The 20,427-nt window shown below is 42.3% G+C and overlaps 1 protein-coding gene across 7 annotated transcripts in view; it reads left to right on the top strand.

The window, feature by feature from the left end:
* Positions 1–20,427, top strand: part of LOC126236058 (uncharacterized) — a 79,200-nt gene that overhangs the window by 17,580 nt on the left and 41,193 nt on the right. For 6 of the 7 annotated variants that reach the window (XM_049945106.1, XM_049945104.1, XM_049945099.1 and 3 more), the window contains exons 2-3: positions 13,294–13,438; positions 16,426–16,630. In XM_049945106.1, the coding sequence (XP_049801063.1) occupies positions 16,449–16,630 (182 nt within the window). In that variant the 5' untranslated portion in view covers positions 13,294–13,438; positions 16,426–16,448. The remainder of the gene's footprint in view (positions 1–13,293; positions 13,439–16,425; positions 16,631–20,427) is intronic. The other variant, XM_049945102.1, reaches the window with a different exon arrangement.

A 20,427-nucleotide genomic window follows, 5' to 3' on the forward strand; every position in this document is an offset into this window, starting at 1 on the left:
TGTCTGAAATGAGGAGGACATCATGGAGTAAGAAGCCTCGTCATCGGACCCAAGCAGCCCTTCCACTCCCCCTTAAGTTCTCTAAGTGCCTCACCATTGTGGTGCAAAGATGGTAGTAAAGTAAAACCACACGACTTAAATGGCTCCCATACAACAGTGGACATCAATGCATTCAGGACTTGTGGAGGAACTGATCTTCTAGCACAGGTATGCTCCCTATGCTAGAGGGCTATACCATCCACTACAAGGATGACTTGACTGGGGAAAAAGCCATGGGAGGGGTTGCTTTGTTTGTCAGTAACAAGCAACATGCCTCTGCTCTCCTCCTGGCTATTTACTTGCAAGGAGTTGTAGTTGAAATTCATGTGTGTTGGAAGATCACCATTTGCTCGCTGTATTTACCTGTGCAAGATGCAGTAGTCTCTGAGGTTCTCACAGATCTTATGGAACAGCTCCCTTGATAGTTTCTCCTACTGGAAGGTTTTAATGCCCATCGCGTATCGTGGGGCTTGGCCTCTACCTACCCTCGGGTCATGTTCTGGAGAGCCTCACGGCGTCTCAGGAGCTGTGCATCCTCAACACAGGTACTCCCACTCACTTCTGTGGTGCTAGTGGGTCATTATCAGCCATCATCCTCTCTTTCTGCTCTGCAGCTCATGTAGACTCTGTTCAGTGAGAAGTCATTGACAACCTTCATTCCATTGTCTAGTTCCCACTGGAGGTTAACCTACTGGATGGAGCATTATCTGGACAGAAGCCACCAAAATGAATGGTCAGCAGGGCTAACTGGATGCTGTTCAGTGAGCTGGCTGTATTTGAACACCACGACAGTGTCCAGGCATGGCTGGACCACATAACACAAGTGATCCATCATGCAACTGACTTCTCCACCCCAAAGTCTTCATGACATCATAGGATGCAGTCTGTACCTTGGTGGACTGGTGAGTGCCCCCTCAGCAGTCTGGGACAGGTGTGCAGCTCTTTGGCAGTTTAAGTAGCACTGAACAGCAGAGAATCTCACAGCCCTTCCAGTCAAGAGAACTGAGGCCAATGCACAGTTAAGAAGAGCAAGAAATGGCCATGGCAAGTGTTCCCAGACTCAGTCAGCCATTCCACATGTTCCACAAAAGTATGGGAAACCATCAGGAGGATTTCAAGTAAATCCTGTCATTTATCAATAGCAGCAATTCTGAGACAGGGTGTCTCCAAACAACGCCCAGAGTCATCGCTCAGACGATGGCAGAGCATTTTGCAAAGACTACTACCAGTGCCACCCAGAATCCGACATTTCGCCTTTACCATGCAACTGTTAGAAGGGCAAGTGGGACTTCAGATCCAACAATTCTGAGTCTTACAACTACCCATTCTCCATGTGGGATATGGAATTGGCACTGTCTGAGACTTGTGATACTGCTCCCAGTCACAACCAAATCTGATACTGCATGCTTAAACATTAGCCTATAGCGTCGAAGGAAATCCTCCTCAAACGTTTTAATTTGATATGGCAGGCAGGTCACTTTCCCAACTCTTAGAGAGAGGCAATTTTGATCCCTATCCTCAAACCCAGGAAAGGACTGCACATGTCCCTGTAGTTAAAGGAGTCTTACCTTAAGAAACCATGTTGGAAAAACCCTGGAGTGAATTGTTAACTGTCGTCTGGTCTGGTTGCTACAGACCAAGCAACTCCTTAGGTACTCTTAGTGCGGATTCCAAAGATATTGATCCACTTCCAACAATGTGACCCTGCTAGATGTGGCTGTTCAGCAGGTTGTTCTATGTAAACACCACACAATTACGGTATCTTCTTTGACATCAGTAAGGCATATGACCCTACTTGCAGACACAATATTGGAGAGCAACTTCATCAATGGGGTTTTAATGACCACTTGCTTGTCTTCATATGGTCTTTCCTGTCTTAGTTTTGTAGGTCCCACATTGGTGATGGTCTGTTGGATAGGTTTGACCAGAAGAACAGTGTCCCTCATACCTCAGGGCAGTGTTTTAAGTGTTACCCTGTTTGCCATAGCCACAAACAGTATCACATCTACGGTGAGGAGTCCTCTACAATGCTCTTCATTTGTGGACAATTTTACCGTTTTCTATTCCTACTTCAGTGTTGCAACAGTGACTCACCAGTTGCAACTTACTTCTGTCTCACTTTTTACCCCAAATTGTCATGGTTGCCACACATGAGATACTGGAAAGCCAGAACCCAGAAGGCACTGAAAATCATAAAGTGCCTTAGCCACAGGTTGTGGGGGATTGGACAGGGTGTGTCTGCTTCAATTTTGTAAGATTTTTTTGCATTCACGGCTAGACTATGGGTGCACAGTGTGTGGATAGGTGAGGCCACGTTATCTGAAAACCAGTGACAATGTTCACCATGGTGGGATTAGGCTGGCCATTGGTGCTTATAGGACCAGTCCCATACCCAGTCTCTGTGCTGAGGCTTGGGAACTGCCACTTACCATCTGGCAGCAGCTCTTCATGGTACATTCAAGCATGTAAGTTTCTCGCAGCTCCAACTACACCCTCATACCACACTGTTGCTCACCTGCCTCTGGAATGCCTTTTCTCCAACTGTTCATGAGCCACAATGCAACTCACCCATATGTTTTAATACACATTTAAGGACTTTTAACTGATCACCGCAGTGCTACATCTGCCTTTACAGATGGATCAGAACAGGAGGACTTCATTGGTAGCTCTTTTATTTTCCCTGATTGTGTCCTCAAGGTCTGACTGCCTTCTCTAGTCAGCTTCTTGTTTATCCAGTACTTGAGACAAACCATGTACTTAACACACACTTGATCAGTCTCTCCATACTGGCAAAGTCAAGATCTGTTTAATACAAAAATTAGTCATGTGGAATTTATATCCCTGATTCCAAATATTGTAATACATTGGACAACAAGTGTCTAATGAAGTATTCATGTACTTTCTTTTTTTTTTTTAATATCTGGGGATTTCCAATTCCCTGCCAGGAACGTCTAACACAGTGTGAATCCAAACTCAACTGACAAAATTTTGAAAGTTGTTGAGGGATTTTTCTGAATGTTTTGATATAAGGGACCCATGATTTCCGATGACTCACTTCAGATCAATTGCATTTTTCTTCATTCCTTATCCCCATTTATCTTTGTAACTGTATAGCACTAAAAAATACCTGCACAACACTTCTAATATCAGAAGCATGCGCCATGTGTCTCGTTCAAAAACAGACTTGTTTCATTCGCTCATGGTACTTGCTGTTAACAGTAAAGCCCACTTTACTCTTCGCCCTCAGGCTTGCATTCAATACTGCTTGTTCTGTCTTGGGTTTGTTTTTCTGGCAGTTTTAACTGTAGATTAACAGTGATATGCAGCAGTAGGGATAGGTTTAGTACTGAAGAGTTTGCAGAGTAAACTTCGCTTACGAGCACATCAAATGCAACAGAACAGTGGCACAATGACATTATCCTGAATTGTTCCTGTAGCAACAGTGATGACATGACAGTACTTTTGCATCTGTACATAGGCACCCATGAGAAATCAGATTCTTCATTGTTTTTTTTTTTTTTTTTTTTTTAATTTTAGTGATTGCATATTAAAGGCTTGTGAAGGCATTTCCACAAAACCTAATATAATTTGGTAACTGAAGAAATCGTAGTTGCGTTATTATGCTGTAATGAGCCACCAGACACGATAAGTATCTTATGCAAAAATAGAAAACAACCTGTGAAACTTTGTTTGTGGTATTCAGATTAAGCCTATAGACTGTGCACCAGAATGAAAAACTCTGTTCTGAATTCGAGACATAGAAATTATTTTTACTTCTAGTATTGTTGTGAGTTGCACAGTTCATGCTAAATTCATTTGTCTTATCAGTTTCCCTCCATCATTAATCTTTTGATAACTTTGGCAGGTCTTCATATGGATCTCTTACAGACTTGACTTCTTGTTTTCCAAATGTACCAATGGAAAATTCAAGCTCGAATGTAATTAATGGAAGTGAGTAAAGCTTACGTCTACATCATATTCCGCAAGCCACCTAATGGTGTGTGGCGGAGGTACTTTTGGTACCACTATCTGATCCCTCCAACCCTGTTCCACTCTCGAATAGTGTGTGGGAAGAATGACTGTCAGTAAGCCTCTGTATTGGCTCTAATTTCTCGAGTTTTCTCCTCATGGTCAATACACAAGATGTATGTGGGGGGAAGTAATATGTTGTCTGACTCCTCCTGAGAAGTGCTGTCCCAAAATTTCAATAGTAAATATCTCCGTGATGCACACTGTCTCTCTTGTAACGTCTGCCAGTGGAGTTTGTTTAACATTTCTGTAACGCTCACCCACCAGCTAAACAATCCTGTGACGAAACGTGCTGATCTTCTTGGGATCTTCTCTATTTTCTCCATCAGTCCTGCCTGATAGGGCACACAAGTGCCTTATAAGCCACTTCTTTCATGGAGGAGTCACATATGCTTAAGATTGAATCTGAGTCTTGTGTCTGAATTTCCCAATATCTGTTTTATATGGTCATTCCACTTAAGGTTACTCTGGATAATTACACATAGATATTTTACGGCAGACGCTGTCTCCAGCTGTTTGTCATCAATAGTGTAGCTGTAAAGTAGTGGATTTTTTTTCCCTATGTATGTGCAATATGTTACATTTATTATGTTCAGGATCAACTGCCAGAGTCTGCACTATTCATCAATTCTCTGCAGGTTGTTCTGCAAATTCTTACTATCTTCTGGCGTTGCTACTTTAGCAAAAACAACTGCATCAACTCGTTGAACAGTTGAGGCTATGAGTCACTGATCAGTACATAAACACACATGACTACATTGCCATGGCTGACTACATTGTGCCCACATTGTAGCTTCAGCTGTGATGAATAGGGGTCCAGGTTATTACAGGGGTGGGGAGGGTTGAAAGATAGTGAAGGAAGTGGTGAGTGTCTTCAGTATGGGAAGCCAGGAGTGGGTTTAAGTTGTCAGTCAACAAGAATCAAGATTCTTTTTGTGCGAGCACAGTAACCAGCTACAATGGAGCATCCAGGATGGTTAAGTTTGTGGATTTTGAGAAATGTGGAAAGTTGGTGTCAGAAATTGGGGGGGGGGGGGAGAGAGGTTTGGGGGAGAGACTCTGGGATGGACCCAAAGAATGATTTCACTATGGAACATCTTGCAGGTGGAAGACCCCGACAGTTGGTGATGCCTTCTGTGAGGAAATCACTGTGGACTGTTATTCAGTTGTTGCACACCTCACCTTTCTTTAGCATTCTGTCTTAAACCAGAGATATCATTGCTCTTCAGCATTGGTTTTACAATATTCAGTGTGACGCTGTAACATTTGGAAAAGAGAAGCACTTAGATTGTCAAACACGTGAGATCTCATTTTTTTTTTTTTTTTTTTTTTTTTTTTTTTTTTTTTTTTTTTTTCATGTAACTCCCTTGCTTATCCACCAGTGCTGCAAGATATAATAGTGTCTCTATTGTTTATCTTGGTGTCTTTCATTTTGATTTGATGTGATTGTATTTGCTATTCCTGTAAAATTCCATGTTTGTTTCTTGATCTGGCTTCCTTATTTGTGTTTTATATTTTTAAATTTACGCCTACATCTGTGCTTTGCAAGCATCGTAGAATGTGTTCCCCCTTCTCTGTTCCATGCACAAATGGTGCCTGGGAAGAATGATTGTTGACAGTCCCTTGTGAGCTCTAATATTTTTTTTTTGTCACAGTTGTTTCACAAGACATATGCTAGAGGAAGTAATATGTTGGCCAAATCTTCCCTGAGTTTATGCTGTGGTAATTTCAACAGTAAACGTCTCCATGATGCTCATAATCTCTCTTGTAGCATTTGCCACTGGAGTTCATTCATATCTACAACACTCTCATGCCATCTAAACAATCCTATGATGAAATGCACCACTCTTCATCAGATCGTCTCTCTCTCTCTCTTTAACCCAATCTAGTAAAGGGTCCAGACTGATAAACAATACTTAATAATCAGTCTTACTGGTGTTTGTAAGTCATGTCTTCCATGGATGAATTAGTTTCTGAAGCTTCACCCCCCCCCCCCTCCCCTCCAATGAATCACAGCCAGGCATCTGCGTTTATTACTACTAATTTCGTGTGGTCGTTCCATATGGTCAGTACTGGACATTTTCCGGTAATTTTGTTTCCAGTGATTTGTGTACAGTACAGTAATCAAACAGTTATGGATATCTCCACCTGTTCATGCACAGTTTGTTACATTTATGTTTAGCTTCATCAACCAGGCCCTTCACAGACCATCGATCCTCTGCAGGTCTTTCTGCATTTCACCTCAGTGTTGTGGCTTTGCAGCCTTGCTGTAGACAACAGCATCATCCACAAGTTGGCCCATGGAGCCCTCCAATGTCATACACTAGATCATTAAAATAAGTCGTGCACTGTCACAATTCCTTGGAGGTAGTCCTGAAATTATGATCATACCTGTCAATTTTGTTACATTAAGAACAACATATTGAGTACCTAGCAGTGGAGCAACTTCTTTCACATAGTCTCCATGGAATTTCACAGGTATCTCATATGGTCTAGATGCCTTTCCACTATTATGCAGTTTTAGTTGTGTTCCTATCCCATGATCACTTAGCTCAGTATGTGCAATTTTGGTATTCATGCACTTATTGTAAGGAGGAACTATTTTACATTACTCTTCTCTGAAAGACCGAACTCAGTATTTCAGTCTTCTCCCTGTCACCTTCAGTTTTAGTATGAGTGTGGTTGATAAGCAAATGAATAGATTATTTTGATGCGCTTACTGATTTTATGAGAGACCACAATTTCTTAGGATTTCTGGTCAGATGGTTAGCAAGATATTACTTTCAAATTAATTGAATGCTTCTCGTTATGTTCATTTTGGCTTCATTTACATTTTTGCAGACAACTAGGCCTCGATGTCACTTAAATCGGAAAAGAAACTGTCTTTGTTTTCGTAGCAACTTCTAACTTCACCACCTTGTTCAGCACTGACTTGCCAAAGTCATATTTTACAATGCTTTTCAGTTTTATCTCTTTGTGCTCCATACCTTCATCCTTGGAACTGAATATTTGATGTTGACTACATATGTAAACTGCAATTTGTATGTACTTTTTTAAAAATCCTTGTCTCTGATATATGTGTCAGTTGCACAAATCTCCCATCCTCTAGCTGATGCACAAAATTCTTCCCCTAATACAATAACATGATCAGGAAGCCTACTCACAATATTCTCCAAGTTGTCTCCGAAGCACCAGCATCTACAGCTTCTGATGCTGGTGGTTGATGAACACTTCAGATTACTATGTTTGACTCTCCCACTGCCCTTTCCCTTTGATCCTTAACTTCTCCCAGATTAATTTGCATTCAGAATCCATAATAACCTCACTCAATATTATCAAGATCCTTACGGTAGTAAATGCCCTATCACCATTGGCATAGAACCTATCCACCTGATATATATTCTAATCTGGATTTAGGATGTTGCTGCTTTTCACTTCCATTTTAACCAGAGTTTTGTTCCTAACACCTTGTGGACATTGTTACTTCTCAGAAGATATACTAATTCTGGGACTTGATCAGAAATGCTCCTGCAATTTACTACACTGCCAGCAAAAAAGTTAGTACAGCTGGAAAGATGATACTGATTTTGAGCAGGTGGTGGCATTTGCCACCTGGGAGACAGTATTTGTACTGATAATGGCTTCAACGTTGTCCACCAACAGATAGCGTAGTGGCAGAACTGCCAGAGCACCATCTCTGCCTACTCCTTAATAGGGAATGTTCACAGCCAGAAGACTCATCGTGATGGAAACATTTGAAGCATGCAGGCAACCATGCCATAGAGATGCACGTGTGCTTCCTACAGCCAACTGATGCAATTTGAGTGGGGTCAGATTGTGGCCTTATGAGTGGCAGTTCCTCTATGTTTCTCCTTCCTCTCTTTGTGCTCCTGAAGGCCAGCACACTAGTTTGACACATAACAGGTGACTGGGTAACACACAATTCCCTGTCCTGGGTTGACAGTAGGGTTCGCGCATACCCTCTGGTATAGGCCAGTCTCGGGGAGAGGTGATTGCTGGAGCTGTTAAATTCCGAAATTGCTAGTTGGTCCCTCCATCATAAATTTGAGAGGTGTGACCTGAGGTTTGAACAGTATCACTGAAGGTGATACTGTGGAAGGTGTATCATTGGTGATGCTGGCAATCGTGGGGATTTTCTTGCAAGGAGCCAGTTACCATCTCAGTCTATGTCTACAAAATGTAAACGGAATGAGGCTAAATATTCAAAGAATCTCCCAGTTGCACCTCAATTCCTCATGGTATCACATGCTGAAGGATGTCAGTCCTTTGCTGCAGTTAATCCGTTTATTATTCAGAAAGGTCTTCGTGCAATTGCAGGCCCTGTGAAATCCTGCTCTTGGTTACATAATCAAACTTTGCTTGTGGAGACCAATTGTACTTTTCGAGCCCAACAACTAACTACAGCTTCACTCCTCCATGGCCTTACCCTGTTAGTGGTAAGGCTCATTGAACACTGAACTCTTCATGTGATGTTATTTACACTCGGCTGCTCAATGGTCTGACTGAGGGAGAAATCCAAACTTACCTCTGCGATCAGGGCATCACTGCAGTCAGTCAGATGATGAAAAAGGTTGAGGCAACCCTCGTGTCTATAAGCACTTATTTTCTTACATCCAATTGAATAGTGCTTCCATCAAAGATAAAATCAGGCTGTGAAGTTATCACGGACTGACTGTACATTCTAAACCTAATGTGTTGCTACCAGTGTCAATGTTACAACCACACTCGCACATCACGTTAAAAAAAAAAAAAAGCCAAATGTGTTACTTGTGGTAGGGATGCTCACAAGAGTGATTGCCCACCTCCTCCTCCCCACTGTATCAATTGCAGTGGCGACCATGCAGCCTCATCCCGAGAATTTCCCACATATCTGGATCAGCGGGCTGTCCAGAAAATCCAGGTGAAGGAAAAAGTGCCTTACCTTGCTTGCATGCAAATTGTTGGCTAGTTGAAAGCCCTGTTTTTTACCATCCAGCAGTTACACTACTGTTCTTGCTATATCTTGCTCCACAAAAGACATGGCCATGCAGACTTGCGACCTCATCTCCTCCTCCTCCTCCTCCTCCTCCTCCTCCTCCTCCTCCAGCTGTGCAATAAGCCACCAAATCTTCGGCCCTGGCAGCGAAATCCTGTGCTTCAAAACCACCAAGCTGGAAAGGACAAAAGGAACACTCCTACAAAGACAGCTATAAACATCTGAGTTTTCATCTGCCAACCGCAAAGGTTCTAACAAATCAAACAAAGAGAAACGGTCTTCTCCTTCCCTGAATTGGATATCCTCTTCAAAAGTGTTGCCACGTGATACCTTCACTCGGCCAACTTTCATTGTTGGTGTGCTCCACCTACAGCTTTTTTGCCCTGGAATCTGCAGGCTGACCCAGAGAGAATGCCAATGTAGATGACTCTCCTCCAATAGAACATTCATGGCATTAGATACAACAAGGAGGACTTACTGCTGCCTTTGGAATCGCAGCATCCACTCTTTTGTGCCTCCAAGAAACAAAACTGCATCCTCTTAACTGCTATGACCTCTTGGTTCGCTGTGAACTTCCCCCAAGGACAGCACTCCATCTCATGAAGGAGTCATGCTGCTAATCCTGGATGACTCTCGTAGCCAAACCATCTCATTGAGCACATGGCTACAAGCTGTTGCAGTCTGCATTATCCTTCCTCACCTCACCTATTCCCTCCGTCATTTGGTGTCACCAGGGCAGACTTCCTCCAGCTTATTGGTCAACTCCTTCATCTCTTTTTGCTGCTCGGTGACTTTAATGAACACCATTTCCTTTGGGGCTCTTCCAGAACCTGTCCGAGAGGTACCCTAATGGCTGACCGTCTCAATCGACTCGACCTCATTTGTCTTAACACTGCCACACCTACATTCCTTTCAGACTCAGTGCACACCTGTTCCCATTTGGACCTCTCATTCTACACTGCCCAGCTTGTGGTTGTCGAAAGTGGTCCATTCTCTCTGACACGTACTCTAGTGATAATTTCCCATGTGCTATCCGTTTGCTGGCTCCTACCCCATGTATGTGTAAACCCAGTTGGCTGCTTTCTAAGGCCAATTGGATACTTTATTCCTTCCTGGTGACCTTTGATGAACAACATTTCCCCCTGTTGTGGTGACTGGGTAGAATACCTTACAAACATTATTCTTACCGCCACAGAAAATTCCATACCACACATTTCATCTGTACTATGCCATACCATCTGTACTGCATCAAACCAGTCTCAGGACTGAAGACAACAACAACGACGCCATGTCCAGGTCCCTTGGTGGACAGGTTGGTTGGTTTATGGGGGTTGAAGGGACCAGATTACAGAGGCCATTGGTCCCCTTGGTATACTGAAGTGAGCCCTGATGTGATTCATGCACGGAGACATGCTCCGTGCATTTTTAACAGTCATCCTACGATGGTGAACTGTATTCATTATTAACAGTTGTGTGCACAGTGTCGTCGCATTCTTCAGGATAGCAAAACAGCTAGCAGTATTTCATTTACTAGCAGTTGATGCCATTGTGGACCCTGTTACTATCTCCAACAGCTCAGGCTGTTATTTTGTGGAGATTTCAAGCTCCATCCTCTATCACCATGCCTTCCTCCTTTGGAACTGAGTGAAGGCAGCGATACCGTTTTCTTCTCAGAAACATGAATGCTACTGTGCCACCTTTACTATGAGGGAGCTTTTTACCTCACCTCACTCTTCTATCCCAGGGCCAGATAATGTTTTGTATGTCTCTATTATTTTACTCCCACCCTTGTGGAAATATTTTAATTGGAACTAGGGTCTGATGACCTTGCCGTTTGGTCCCTCTCTCCCCCCCCCCCCCCCCCCCCCCCTCTTTTAAACTATCCAACCATCTCAATGGACTTGACTCCTTGAGTGGTGTCTGCAGTGATGCCACCAGAAATTCATACAAATGGTTTTGTCAGTGGAAAAGCGAAAGCCACTGTTGATGCTCCATGAGTAAAGACGATTGAGCCATCACTGCAGGACCCTTCCCTAGAGCACCTTATAGCCTTTAAACGGCTCCATGCCCGCATTCACCAGCTTATAAAAAGGCGGAAGCAGGAGTGTTGGGAGAGGTATGTCTCGACCATTGGATGCCATATGTCACCTTGGCTTTCTTCCACCGTCTTTAGATCTTGGACCTCTTCCATTTGCTGAAACTACAAAATTCCTGGAGCTCATGCTTGATAGAAAACATTTTGGTCCTCCCACATGACTTACCTGGCCATCCACTATCTATTGGTCCCTCAGTGTTCTACGTGTCCTAGGCGGCACTTTCTGGGGTGCGGATCAGACCACTCTTGTCCATTTGTACCAATCCCTTGTACATTCGAAACTAGATTATGTGTGTTTCATTTATGCAGCTGCACTTCTGTCCATCTTACACCATCTTAATACAATCCACCATCGCGGAATGCATTTGGCCACTGGTGTCTTTTACACTAGCCTTGTTAAGAGTCTCTACAGAAGCTCCTGAATTACTGCTGTCATACCATCATGATGTTCTCCTCAGCAGATACATTTGCCATTTGTCTGCCATGCCCAGCCACCCATCCTATGCCGCCTCCTTTGATGACTCCCTTGACCGCCAGTATGCGGTGCATCCTTATTCTCTGTTACCTCTTGGAGTTTACTTTCGGCTATTGCTCCGGCAGCTTAACTTCATGCTACCTGCTACATTACCGATGTGTGTGAAGCCTTCACCACCTTGGCTTCCTGTGGCGGCCTGCATTTGTCATGGACTTCATTCGCTTCTTGAGGAAACTACTCCAGATTCGATCTATCCGTGTAAGTTTCTCGACCTTCGCACACAACTTGGCAATAGTGCCTTCGTGTACACAGATCTAAGACTGACTGTGGTGTTGGGTGTGCCTTCATCATTAGCACTGACCATATTCAGTATCGGCTACCAGAACACTGCTCAGTATTTGCAGCAGAGCTCTTCATTCTTTATCAGCCCATACATTATATCTGGCAACACAGGTTTTTTAATTGTCATATGCTCCGATTCTCTGGGTGCACCTCCGAACTTTTGTGTGCTGTACACAGTCCACCCCTTAGTGCAGTGGGTCCAAAAAGCTTCCACTTGCTTGTACTTGATGTTTATGTGGGTTCCTGGTCACATTAGTCTGACGGGGAAACGAGGCTGCTGACGATGCTGCCAAGGCTGCAGTCCTCCTGCTTCGGCCCACTAGCTCTTCCCTTCCTTCCAGTGATCTTCATGTTGCCGTCTGTCAGCAGGCGGTGTCATTTTATCACCACCACTGGCCTTCTCTTCATGGGAACAAGCTCTGGGAAATTAAACCTCTCTCAGCAACTTGGCCGACCGCCTCTCGCCACTATATTATTTTAGCTAGATTGCATATTGGGCAGTGACATTTTAGCCATTGTCATTTGTTAGGTGGTGACCCCCCTACAACTACGTACACATTGTCATCAACCTTTGACGGTTCACTATTTTCTGACTGAATGCCCTTTTTTCTAACCACTTTCGCTCTAATGTCTCTGCTGTCTGAGTAATCAGCCTTCTTAGGAAATGACGTGCAGGCTGTTGACCAAGTTTGGGGTTGCTCTTCCCAGTCTTCTATGTTTCCCAGTCTCTAATCTGTCTGCAGAACAACCCAAGATTTTTAAAACTGTGTTGGTCTCTAACATTGATATGTGCTTTTCCTGTTAATCACCTCCTACTCTATAAAGAAATAATGCATCAGGTGGTGCAGTGGTTAAGGTACTGGACCCTTATGTGAGAGGAATAGCAGGGTTCAAACTCTTGTCTAACCATAAAGGTTGTTGTATCCTTAAATTACTCAAGATGTGCAGAAGATTATGAATGAGTACAAGCATAGCTTTATATTTAACAATTAGGATTTAAGAAATTATTGGAGGAAAGAAAAGGTAATTAGGAAAGTGAATACAGGTTAATAAAGAGCTAACCTGGTTGGGGTCATTGGTGAAAATCCTGATGTGGCTTTTTTAGCAAGCTTTCTTCTCTTCTATGATATGATGAAACCTCTTATTCAGAGATCCAGAAATTTTGTGACACATATAATCCCACCTTGCTGCTCCTTGATAAACATAAAAATAAATATATCCAAACTTAATTGTAATTTGATTTTCCTTGTAGATAGTGTTACGTATCTGAAGCTTATGCATGTATCATTGTTTTACATTTCACCTAAATGTTTACAGGTTTTAGTCAAAACCAAACCTTACACAGCAAATGACAAAGAATGGTCACCTGTAGATACAGAAGTAAATATTGGATCAGTGTACTTAGTGAATGGCTCTTTCCTCAGTAGTTGAAGTGAAATTTAAAAACAAAAGGCAAAAGTAGGTAAGTGTTGAAATAGTTTTACAATAAGAGATATATGAATTATTTTTGTGGATTGTTTCTTTTTTTTCAATGTGATACCGAAAAATTGTGTTGGGAGTACAGAAATTGCTATAAGCAGTTAGGTCCAACTCTCATACAATAATAATGCTTATCACCATTGTTTTTAAAATTTATTTTTTCTACCACTTTAGGTTTTGTAGCTAAGTGTTCTTGCTTTATTGCTGATATTTGTTTTACGTGCATAAAGCCATAGTCAATGCATTATTCTCTGGCTAATGTTTCATCTACCAATGCTGGAGACATCATCAAAGGCTTAAATGACTCAGAAAGTAGTTGTAGCCATAAAAAAAGCTTAGCTAGCAGAGTTCCACTTCATGATGTCATCATCAAGAGCAAGTTCTAATCATTACTCTGCTAGAATGTACAGAAAGGTCATAAAAATTCAAAAGCACAAAAACAACTTCAACGGAAAAGGAAAAAGTACTGAGATTAGACAAGTTGTGGCTTTAGTGCTGAATAAAACAATCAGCACCAACTCTTCCCCATTACAGGCTCCATAACATATGTCAGGCACAACTCTGCGATCTTATGCAGCAGTCGGGTGACATCGTGATCCAACCGTTGCATGGCTTGTTGAGTTTGTTTGAGACTGTAACTACTTTGTGAGTTGTTAAATCCTATGCTGACATCTCTGTCTTTGGGTGATGAAACATCAGAGAATTATGCCTTGGACCATGACCTTAATGCACATAAAATGGATATCAACAATAACAGAAACAATGAGAACCTGCATTTTATGAGTTAAGTGTACTGGTTGTTGTTCCTTAGATTGCTGAAGCAGCTATTACAAACTCCACAAGTAATTCATCATCATTAAACTGTTATATCTGTGTGTATGTAAGTTAATTTCTGCATAGTAAAATTAGCGGAAAAACAGCTACTTTTAAAATTGCTGTTGGTTCCTGAGTTACGCTAAATATTCACCATGCTACCTGATCATATTGATATCTATCGTATAAAACCAGCTGTATATGTGCCATAAGAATACAAGCTTGTTTTTAGTGATCATTGCCATTTATCATGCAGGGCATCAAGATCTACAACCAAGAAATCTAGGTAATTGGGTAATTCATACTTTATCAAATATACCATTCTCAACACTTAAGAGTTCCCACAGTAAACAGATCTGTTTGGATCATATCGAAAATCCTCAGTGACATAATGAATTTTGAGTCTGCAGCAGAATGTGCACTGATATGAAACTTCCTGGCAGATTGCAACTATGTGCCAGACACAGACTCTAACTCGGGATCTTTGCCTTTCGTGGGCAAGTGCTCTACCATCTGAGCTACCTAAGCATGACTCGTGAACCTTCCTCACTGCTTTAACTCTGCCAGTACCTTGTCTCCTAGCTTCCAGACTTCACAGAAGCTCTCTTGCAGACCTTGCAGAACATGCACTCCTGGAAGAAAGGAGAATGTGGAGACATGGTTTAGCTGCTGCCAGGTTGTTTACAGAATGAATTTTCACTCTGTAGCATAATGTGCATTGATATAAAACTTCCTGGCAGATTAAAACTGTGTGCCGGACCGCGACTCAAACTCGGGACCTTTCACCTTTTGCGGGTAACTGCTCTACCATCTGAGCTACCCAAGCATGACTCACGACACATCTTCACAGCTTTAATTCTGTCAGGCTGTGACTAAGCCATATCTAGGCAAAATATCCTTTCTTCCAGGAGTGCTAGTTCTGCAAGGTCTTTAGGAGAGCTTATGTGAAGTTTGGAAGGTATGAGACAAGGTATTGGTGGAATTAAAGCTGTGAGGACGGTTCATGAGTCGTCCTTGGGTAGTTCAGATGGTAGACCACTTGCCTGTGAAAGGCAAAGGTCCCACATTATAGTCTCTTACCAGCACACAGTTTTGATCTGTCAAGGAGTTTCATACTCAGTGACAGTTCTAGTGATATTTGCTGATCCTGCAACTACATGCTACACATTATTGTCACATGAAGGTATAGTGAGAAGATTGTGTTAATCTTCTTGTAGATGCTGCTGCCTAAATGTTTTGTTATCCCCTTGGTCTATTTCGCTGTGGCAGCGGTTGTTGGGAATGGCATTATTTCTCTTGGCAGATGCAGCTTACTGCACGACACCTGAGGAGCAACTTGACTAGAAAACAAAATCTGCAGAAAATTCTGATAATTGGAATGCAGAATTATTTTATTGTACACATAAGATGGAAAAACATTTGCTGTCAGCCCATTGGATGCTTACTTTGCTTATGAACTTACAAATGTTTCCTCATTTGTGTAAGGTCCACGTTCAGAAATATTCACACATTTAATGCTCACAGAAAAATTCAAAGCTTGTTCTGTCAAAATTCTGTTAAATATCCACACAGTCTCTACCTCTGATAAACAATGGGGTCAAACTGAGAAAGTCAATTGATTGTATTGTACTTGTCACAATTTCTCATTAAGATTAGTGTTAGCAGATATGAAGGGAATATAACATAAGAGGCATAATTTAATGTCAAATTTGATAAAATAAGATTAATTAGTTTTGTTGTGAAAGAAGCAACATTAATTGACCTGACACACATTAAGTGGTTACCATCAGTTCATGTACGTGAATATGGCAGTCTAAAGCAGAAAAACACTGAAATTGAACAGTAATAACTTTGTAAGTAACTATCCCAGTAATGTCTTAGCATATTAAGACTGTTCAGCAAGCATCGTTTTCATTTCAGAATCAGTTAAGAAAATTTAAAAACACACACACTTAATAATAAGCTAATTTTAGGTATGAAATAATTATTTTGATGACACACTCATGATTGTAAACAGTTACCGGAGGAGTAATGTTTCTGTATCGTAACATGGGAAGCCTGCATGTAAAATTAGGTTCATTTCAATTAACAACAAAAAGTAATTAAATCGAGGAGTAAAACTTGTAATTTTCTCATACATGTTCATGTCTGTGCCAGTTTTTGTAGATTGAACATCCATCATGCCACCATTTCGGCCAGTGCAGTCTCTGTACTCACTGACCCTTGGAGCATTTTTTGATGTTGTATTGGATGCAGTACACAGATCATCAGACTGTGTTGATGTGCTCAGAAAGCTTGTGCTTTCAAGTTTACACACAGGGATAAGGGAGCACCTTGTCCAACTTGCAACCATGCATTGCAGGTGAGTTTAACACATGAATGTCAGTGTCTTGTGCTACTTGTAAATTTAACACTTAATACACCACAATTGTTGGATGTAAACAGATAATATCCCATGTGTTATTGGTGAGTGATTACTGTGTAGGATACTCTTGTGATTATAGGTATGAAAATAAATTATACCACTGTTTGCTCTTTCTGTTTGCATAATCAGGAGCATATCAGTAACCAGCTTAAAGCACCATACACAGTCACAAATTGTTGATATAGAAACAACTGTTCAGTAGTGGAAGATCAGATGTAAAATTTTATACACTTGATGATTCCTGAAGAGAGAAACCCTAAAGATAGTTAAATTCCAAACTTCACTGCCAGAGTTTCCATATGTTGAAGTGGAGGGGGGGGGGGGGGATAGACAAGAAAACTGGTTCAATTGAAGGCAACAAAAGGGTGTTTTCAGGCCTCTTCTTATGTCAAAAGTCCTTTTTTTATTATGTCGTCAAAGTGAAGTTTTAATTTACCAATGACAGACATAATAACAGCTGGAAAATCATTGACAGATGCGCAGAAAAGAAAATACTCTCTGAGTTTCATTCCCAGAACTTCAAAATAGTTCATTTGTCAAGGAAAAGGGGATCAATAGGAAATAGGAAACAAAAGGGCAGGATTTAGAGATGTGGCACACCTATCATACCCCTGTTGAAGACCCAGGTGAGAGACATGTCCAGTACACCACTCAACACATCCTATTCCAGTCCTGTTGCAGGCAGGTCCACCTGGGAAAGCTTTCAGGCCATACACAAGCTCTGCTATAATTTCTGCACAGCATTTTGTATGGGAATGACCATCAAATCTGTGTACTGCTTATCTTCTCCCCACTTATCTAACATTATAGCTTCTCAGGTAACAGCAGCTGCTCTACTGTCTGGACTTTATCAAACTTGTCCGTATGTTCTTTTTATCTGACACTTGCTACCACATACAGTAATAAAACACATTGGTTCTAAAAATCAGTTCTTTGTCTCACGAGCTTTCAGCTCAATATCACACTTGTGAGCTTCTTGTTCGAAAGTCAATCAAGTGAGGTATCAAAGAGAATTTGTGACTGGCTGAAGGTTTCTTGGTGGTTAGGACACAGCTTATTATCTTGGATGGAGAGTCATTGACAGAAGTAGGAGTAACTTCAGGCATGTGCCACAGTGAAGTATGTTGAAACTATTGCTATTTATGTTGTATATTAATGACTTTGCAGACAATATTAATATAAGGGCCAGTCAAATGAAAATAAGACAGTTAGAGAAAATGTATGTAAGGCATAGTCCATATCAATTCAGGCAGCCTAGGAAAAAATCTTACCTTAACAGTCTGAGATGTTATTGAATTTAGCATATGTTAAAATGAAGGACTAAGTAAGGAACATGTATTTTTTTGTTTTCTACAAAAAAAATTCTTCTCAGAGATACAGCCCTGCAAAGATAACACTGCACATACCATTTTGAAGATGTGAATTTTGGAAAAAAAAAAAAATGTGAAATGCTGTATCTTTGGAACAGTTCTAGATATTTGTTGGTTTTTTTATTTGAAAGATATTGCTTTATGATTGCAAAGAAATCCTCCATTTTGACTTATCTGTCAAAGTTCTTTTACTATAACATTCTGAATTTTTTTTTACAATGTATGGAATTTTTCTTTCTTTATTTCTTTTTTTTCCCTTCAAAAATGACAATCCATAATTTTTTTCTGTTGATTAGTACTATATAGTTCTACATTCCATGAAAAAGAGAGCTTCCACTTTTAGGTTGAACAGTTTTTATAAACAATTGAAATTTTTGCCATAGGTAAAACCTACTTTATTATCACATAACAGGCTCATAAAAATCAAGTCCTAGCCTTATTTAACATAATTTTAGTTTCGAAAGATGTGTAAGAGACTCATTTTTCAAGCATTTTAAATGGTTCCAAAATGTATGTGAAAGGTCCAAAGACGTAAAGGTCTCAATTTATACAACTTCATCTCATCACTACCATAGGCACTCGAGCAGCGGAGGCGTGCGCATCACTGGTGCAGTGCGCTACCTGTACTGGGCTAGAAGAAGAGCTGTGAAGCCATGCTCTGATTGTGGCATGACGCTAAGCAAATTGTTGTGAGTCATTATTATGACACAGCAAAATTGTCATGTTCTAGCGCCACAGAATGGGCAGAAACAAGAAGAAGAAGAAGAAAAAGAAGGCAGACACAGAGAAGCAGCTTTCGACACCGCAACCCACCGGGAATGTGGAACTGAAGCACGACAAACGTCGTGCACCTGTCCCCCTCTGTACATCCAGTGCAGTAGAGGGTCATGGGCAGAAATGTATGATACCATAGCCAACTTCTGCACGGAAGAAGTAGGCGTAGAGTCCCTTGACTCAGACGCCATTGTCCAGCTGCAGGCAGCGAGCGTGGCTGACCACCACACACTGAAGAGTGCTGTGGCCGCCCACATTGTTGATCCACCTGCTGTGGAGAAGAAGGCTGCACTGAAACAGCACAAGAAGCAATCCAAGGCTCTGATCAGGGGACTGCCTTGGATCTGCGATGAGAAGACAGTCCAAGAGGGGCTGTTACATGCCAGATTCCGGGGTGCAACCACTAAGCTGCACAACTGGACGAATAAGAAGAGGCCACTGTACATCATTGTAGTGGGAACTACGACATACGGCAGTGACATCTTTGGGATAAGGAAGCTCCTAGGCTTTCCTGTAACTGCCAAAGCTCTCCCCGTAGGCATGAACCCTAAGCCTCAGTGCTTCAGGTGCCAAGCTGAAGGTGGCTAAATACTGCCGTAACTCGCTGTGGTGCGTAAAGTGCGCTGGTGCACACATCACACGCGCCTATCACAGACGACAAGAAGAGGCACCAACTTGGGCTCGCTGCGGTGGGTCACATGTGGCAAACTGGCATTGCTGCCCAGGATTTGCCAGTGACGGCTGCATTGGAGACAAAGTGCAAACCGAGAAAACATTATGACAACACCGGAAGCACCGCCGAATGAAAACTCAACCGAAAGGCGGGAAGACAGTTCCGACTGCCCACAAGCGGCCGGAATACCATGCCAGTGTCGCGGCGGAGGAGGCGATTGTGGCCTTAAAAGCCAAAAGCCACCATGTATGCGGATAGGGCAGCTTTTAAGGCCACCTTGTCTGCAGAGATGGAGGAGGCATGCAGCCAACTGTGGCAATTGTGCTCACAGATGGTGCACGACATCTGTGCGGATGCCACAGGTGAAGAGAAGACACCTGCCGCTGCTCCCCTCATGGAGCAGCCGGTGGAAAAACACAGTGTGACAGACACACCGAAGAAGAACATGGGTGCCACCACAAGAACGCCAAAGCCCAATGGTACCGGGCAGCTCTGCTCCAACGAGTGGGCTACCAGAGCGATCATGACACTCAAGGGCATGGGGTACATCGTCCACAACACAGCGAAGACTCAACTGCGGCCCTCACTGAGCCTGTCAGCGCAGCCAACGAGTGAGGAGTGGGGCCACTATGCAACCACACATCTCTGAGCGCTTGGCTTCGATGCTCGCCCACCAGGGCCCTTCCCTCTCACCAAATCACCACTGACCCAGCGCGACAGGGGGCTCTTACAGCCTAAACTGCAGCCACCGTGCTGCAGCACTGTCATGGACTAATCTCTCATGACGAACATATGGCTTGACATGGTACCCACTTGCATGATACCCACTTCTAACTTAACCCATCCTTGCATGACCTGTCACAGTCAGCAAGATTGCGCTACTGCTCTTACTACCCAACCTAACTATCACAGAGGTT

This window comes from Schistocerca nitens, chromosome 2 (genome assembly GCF_023898315.1).
Source record: "Schistocerca nitens isolate TAMUIC-IGC-003100 chromosome 2, iqSchNite1.1, whole genome shotgun sequence".
Classification (NCBI taxonomy): domain Eukaryota; kingdom Metazoa; phylum Arthropoda; class Insecta; order Orthoptera; family Acrididae; genus Schistocerca; species Schistocerca nitens.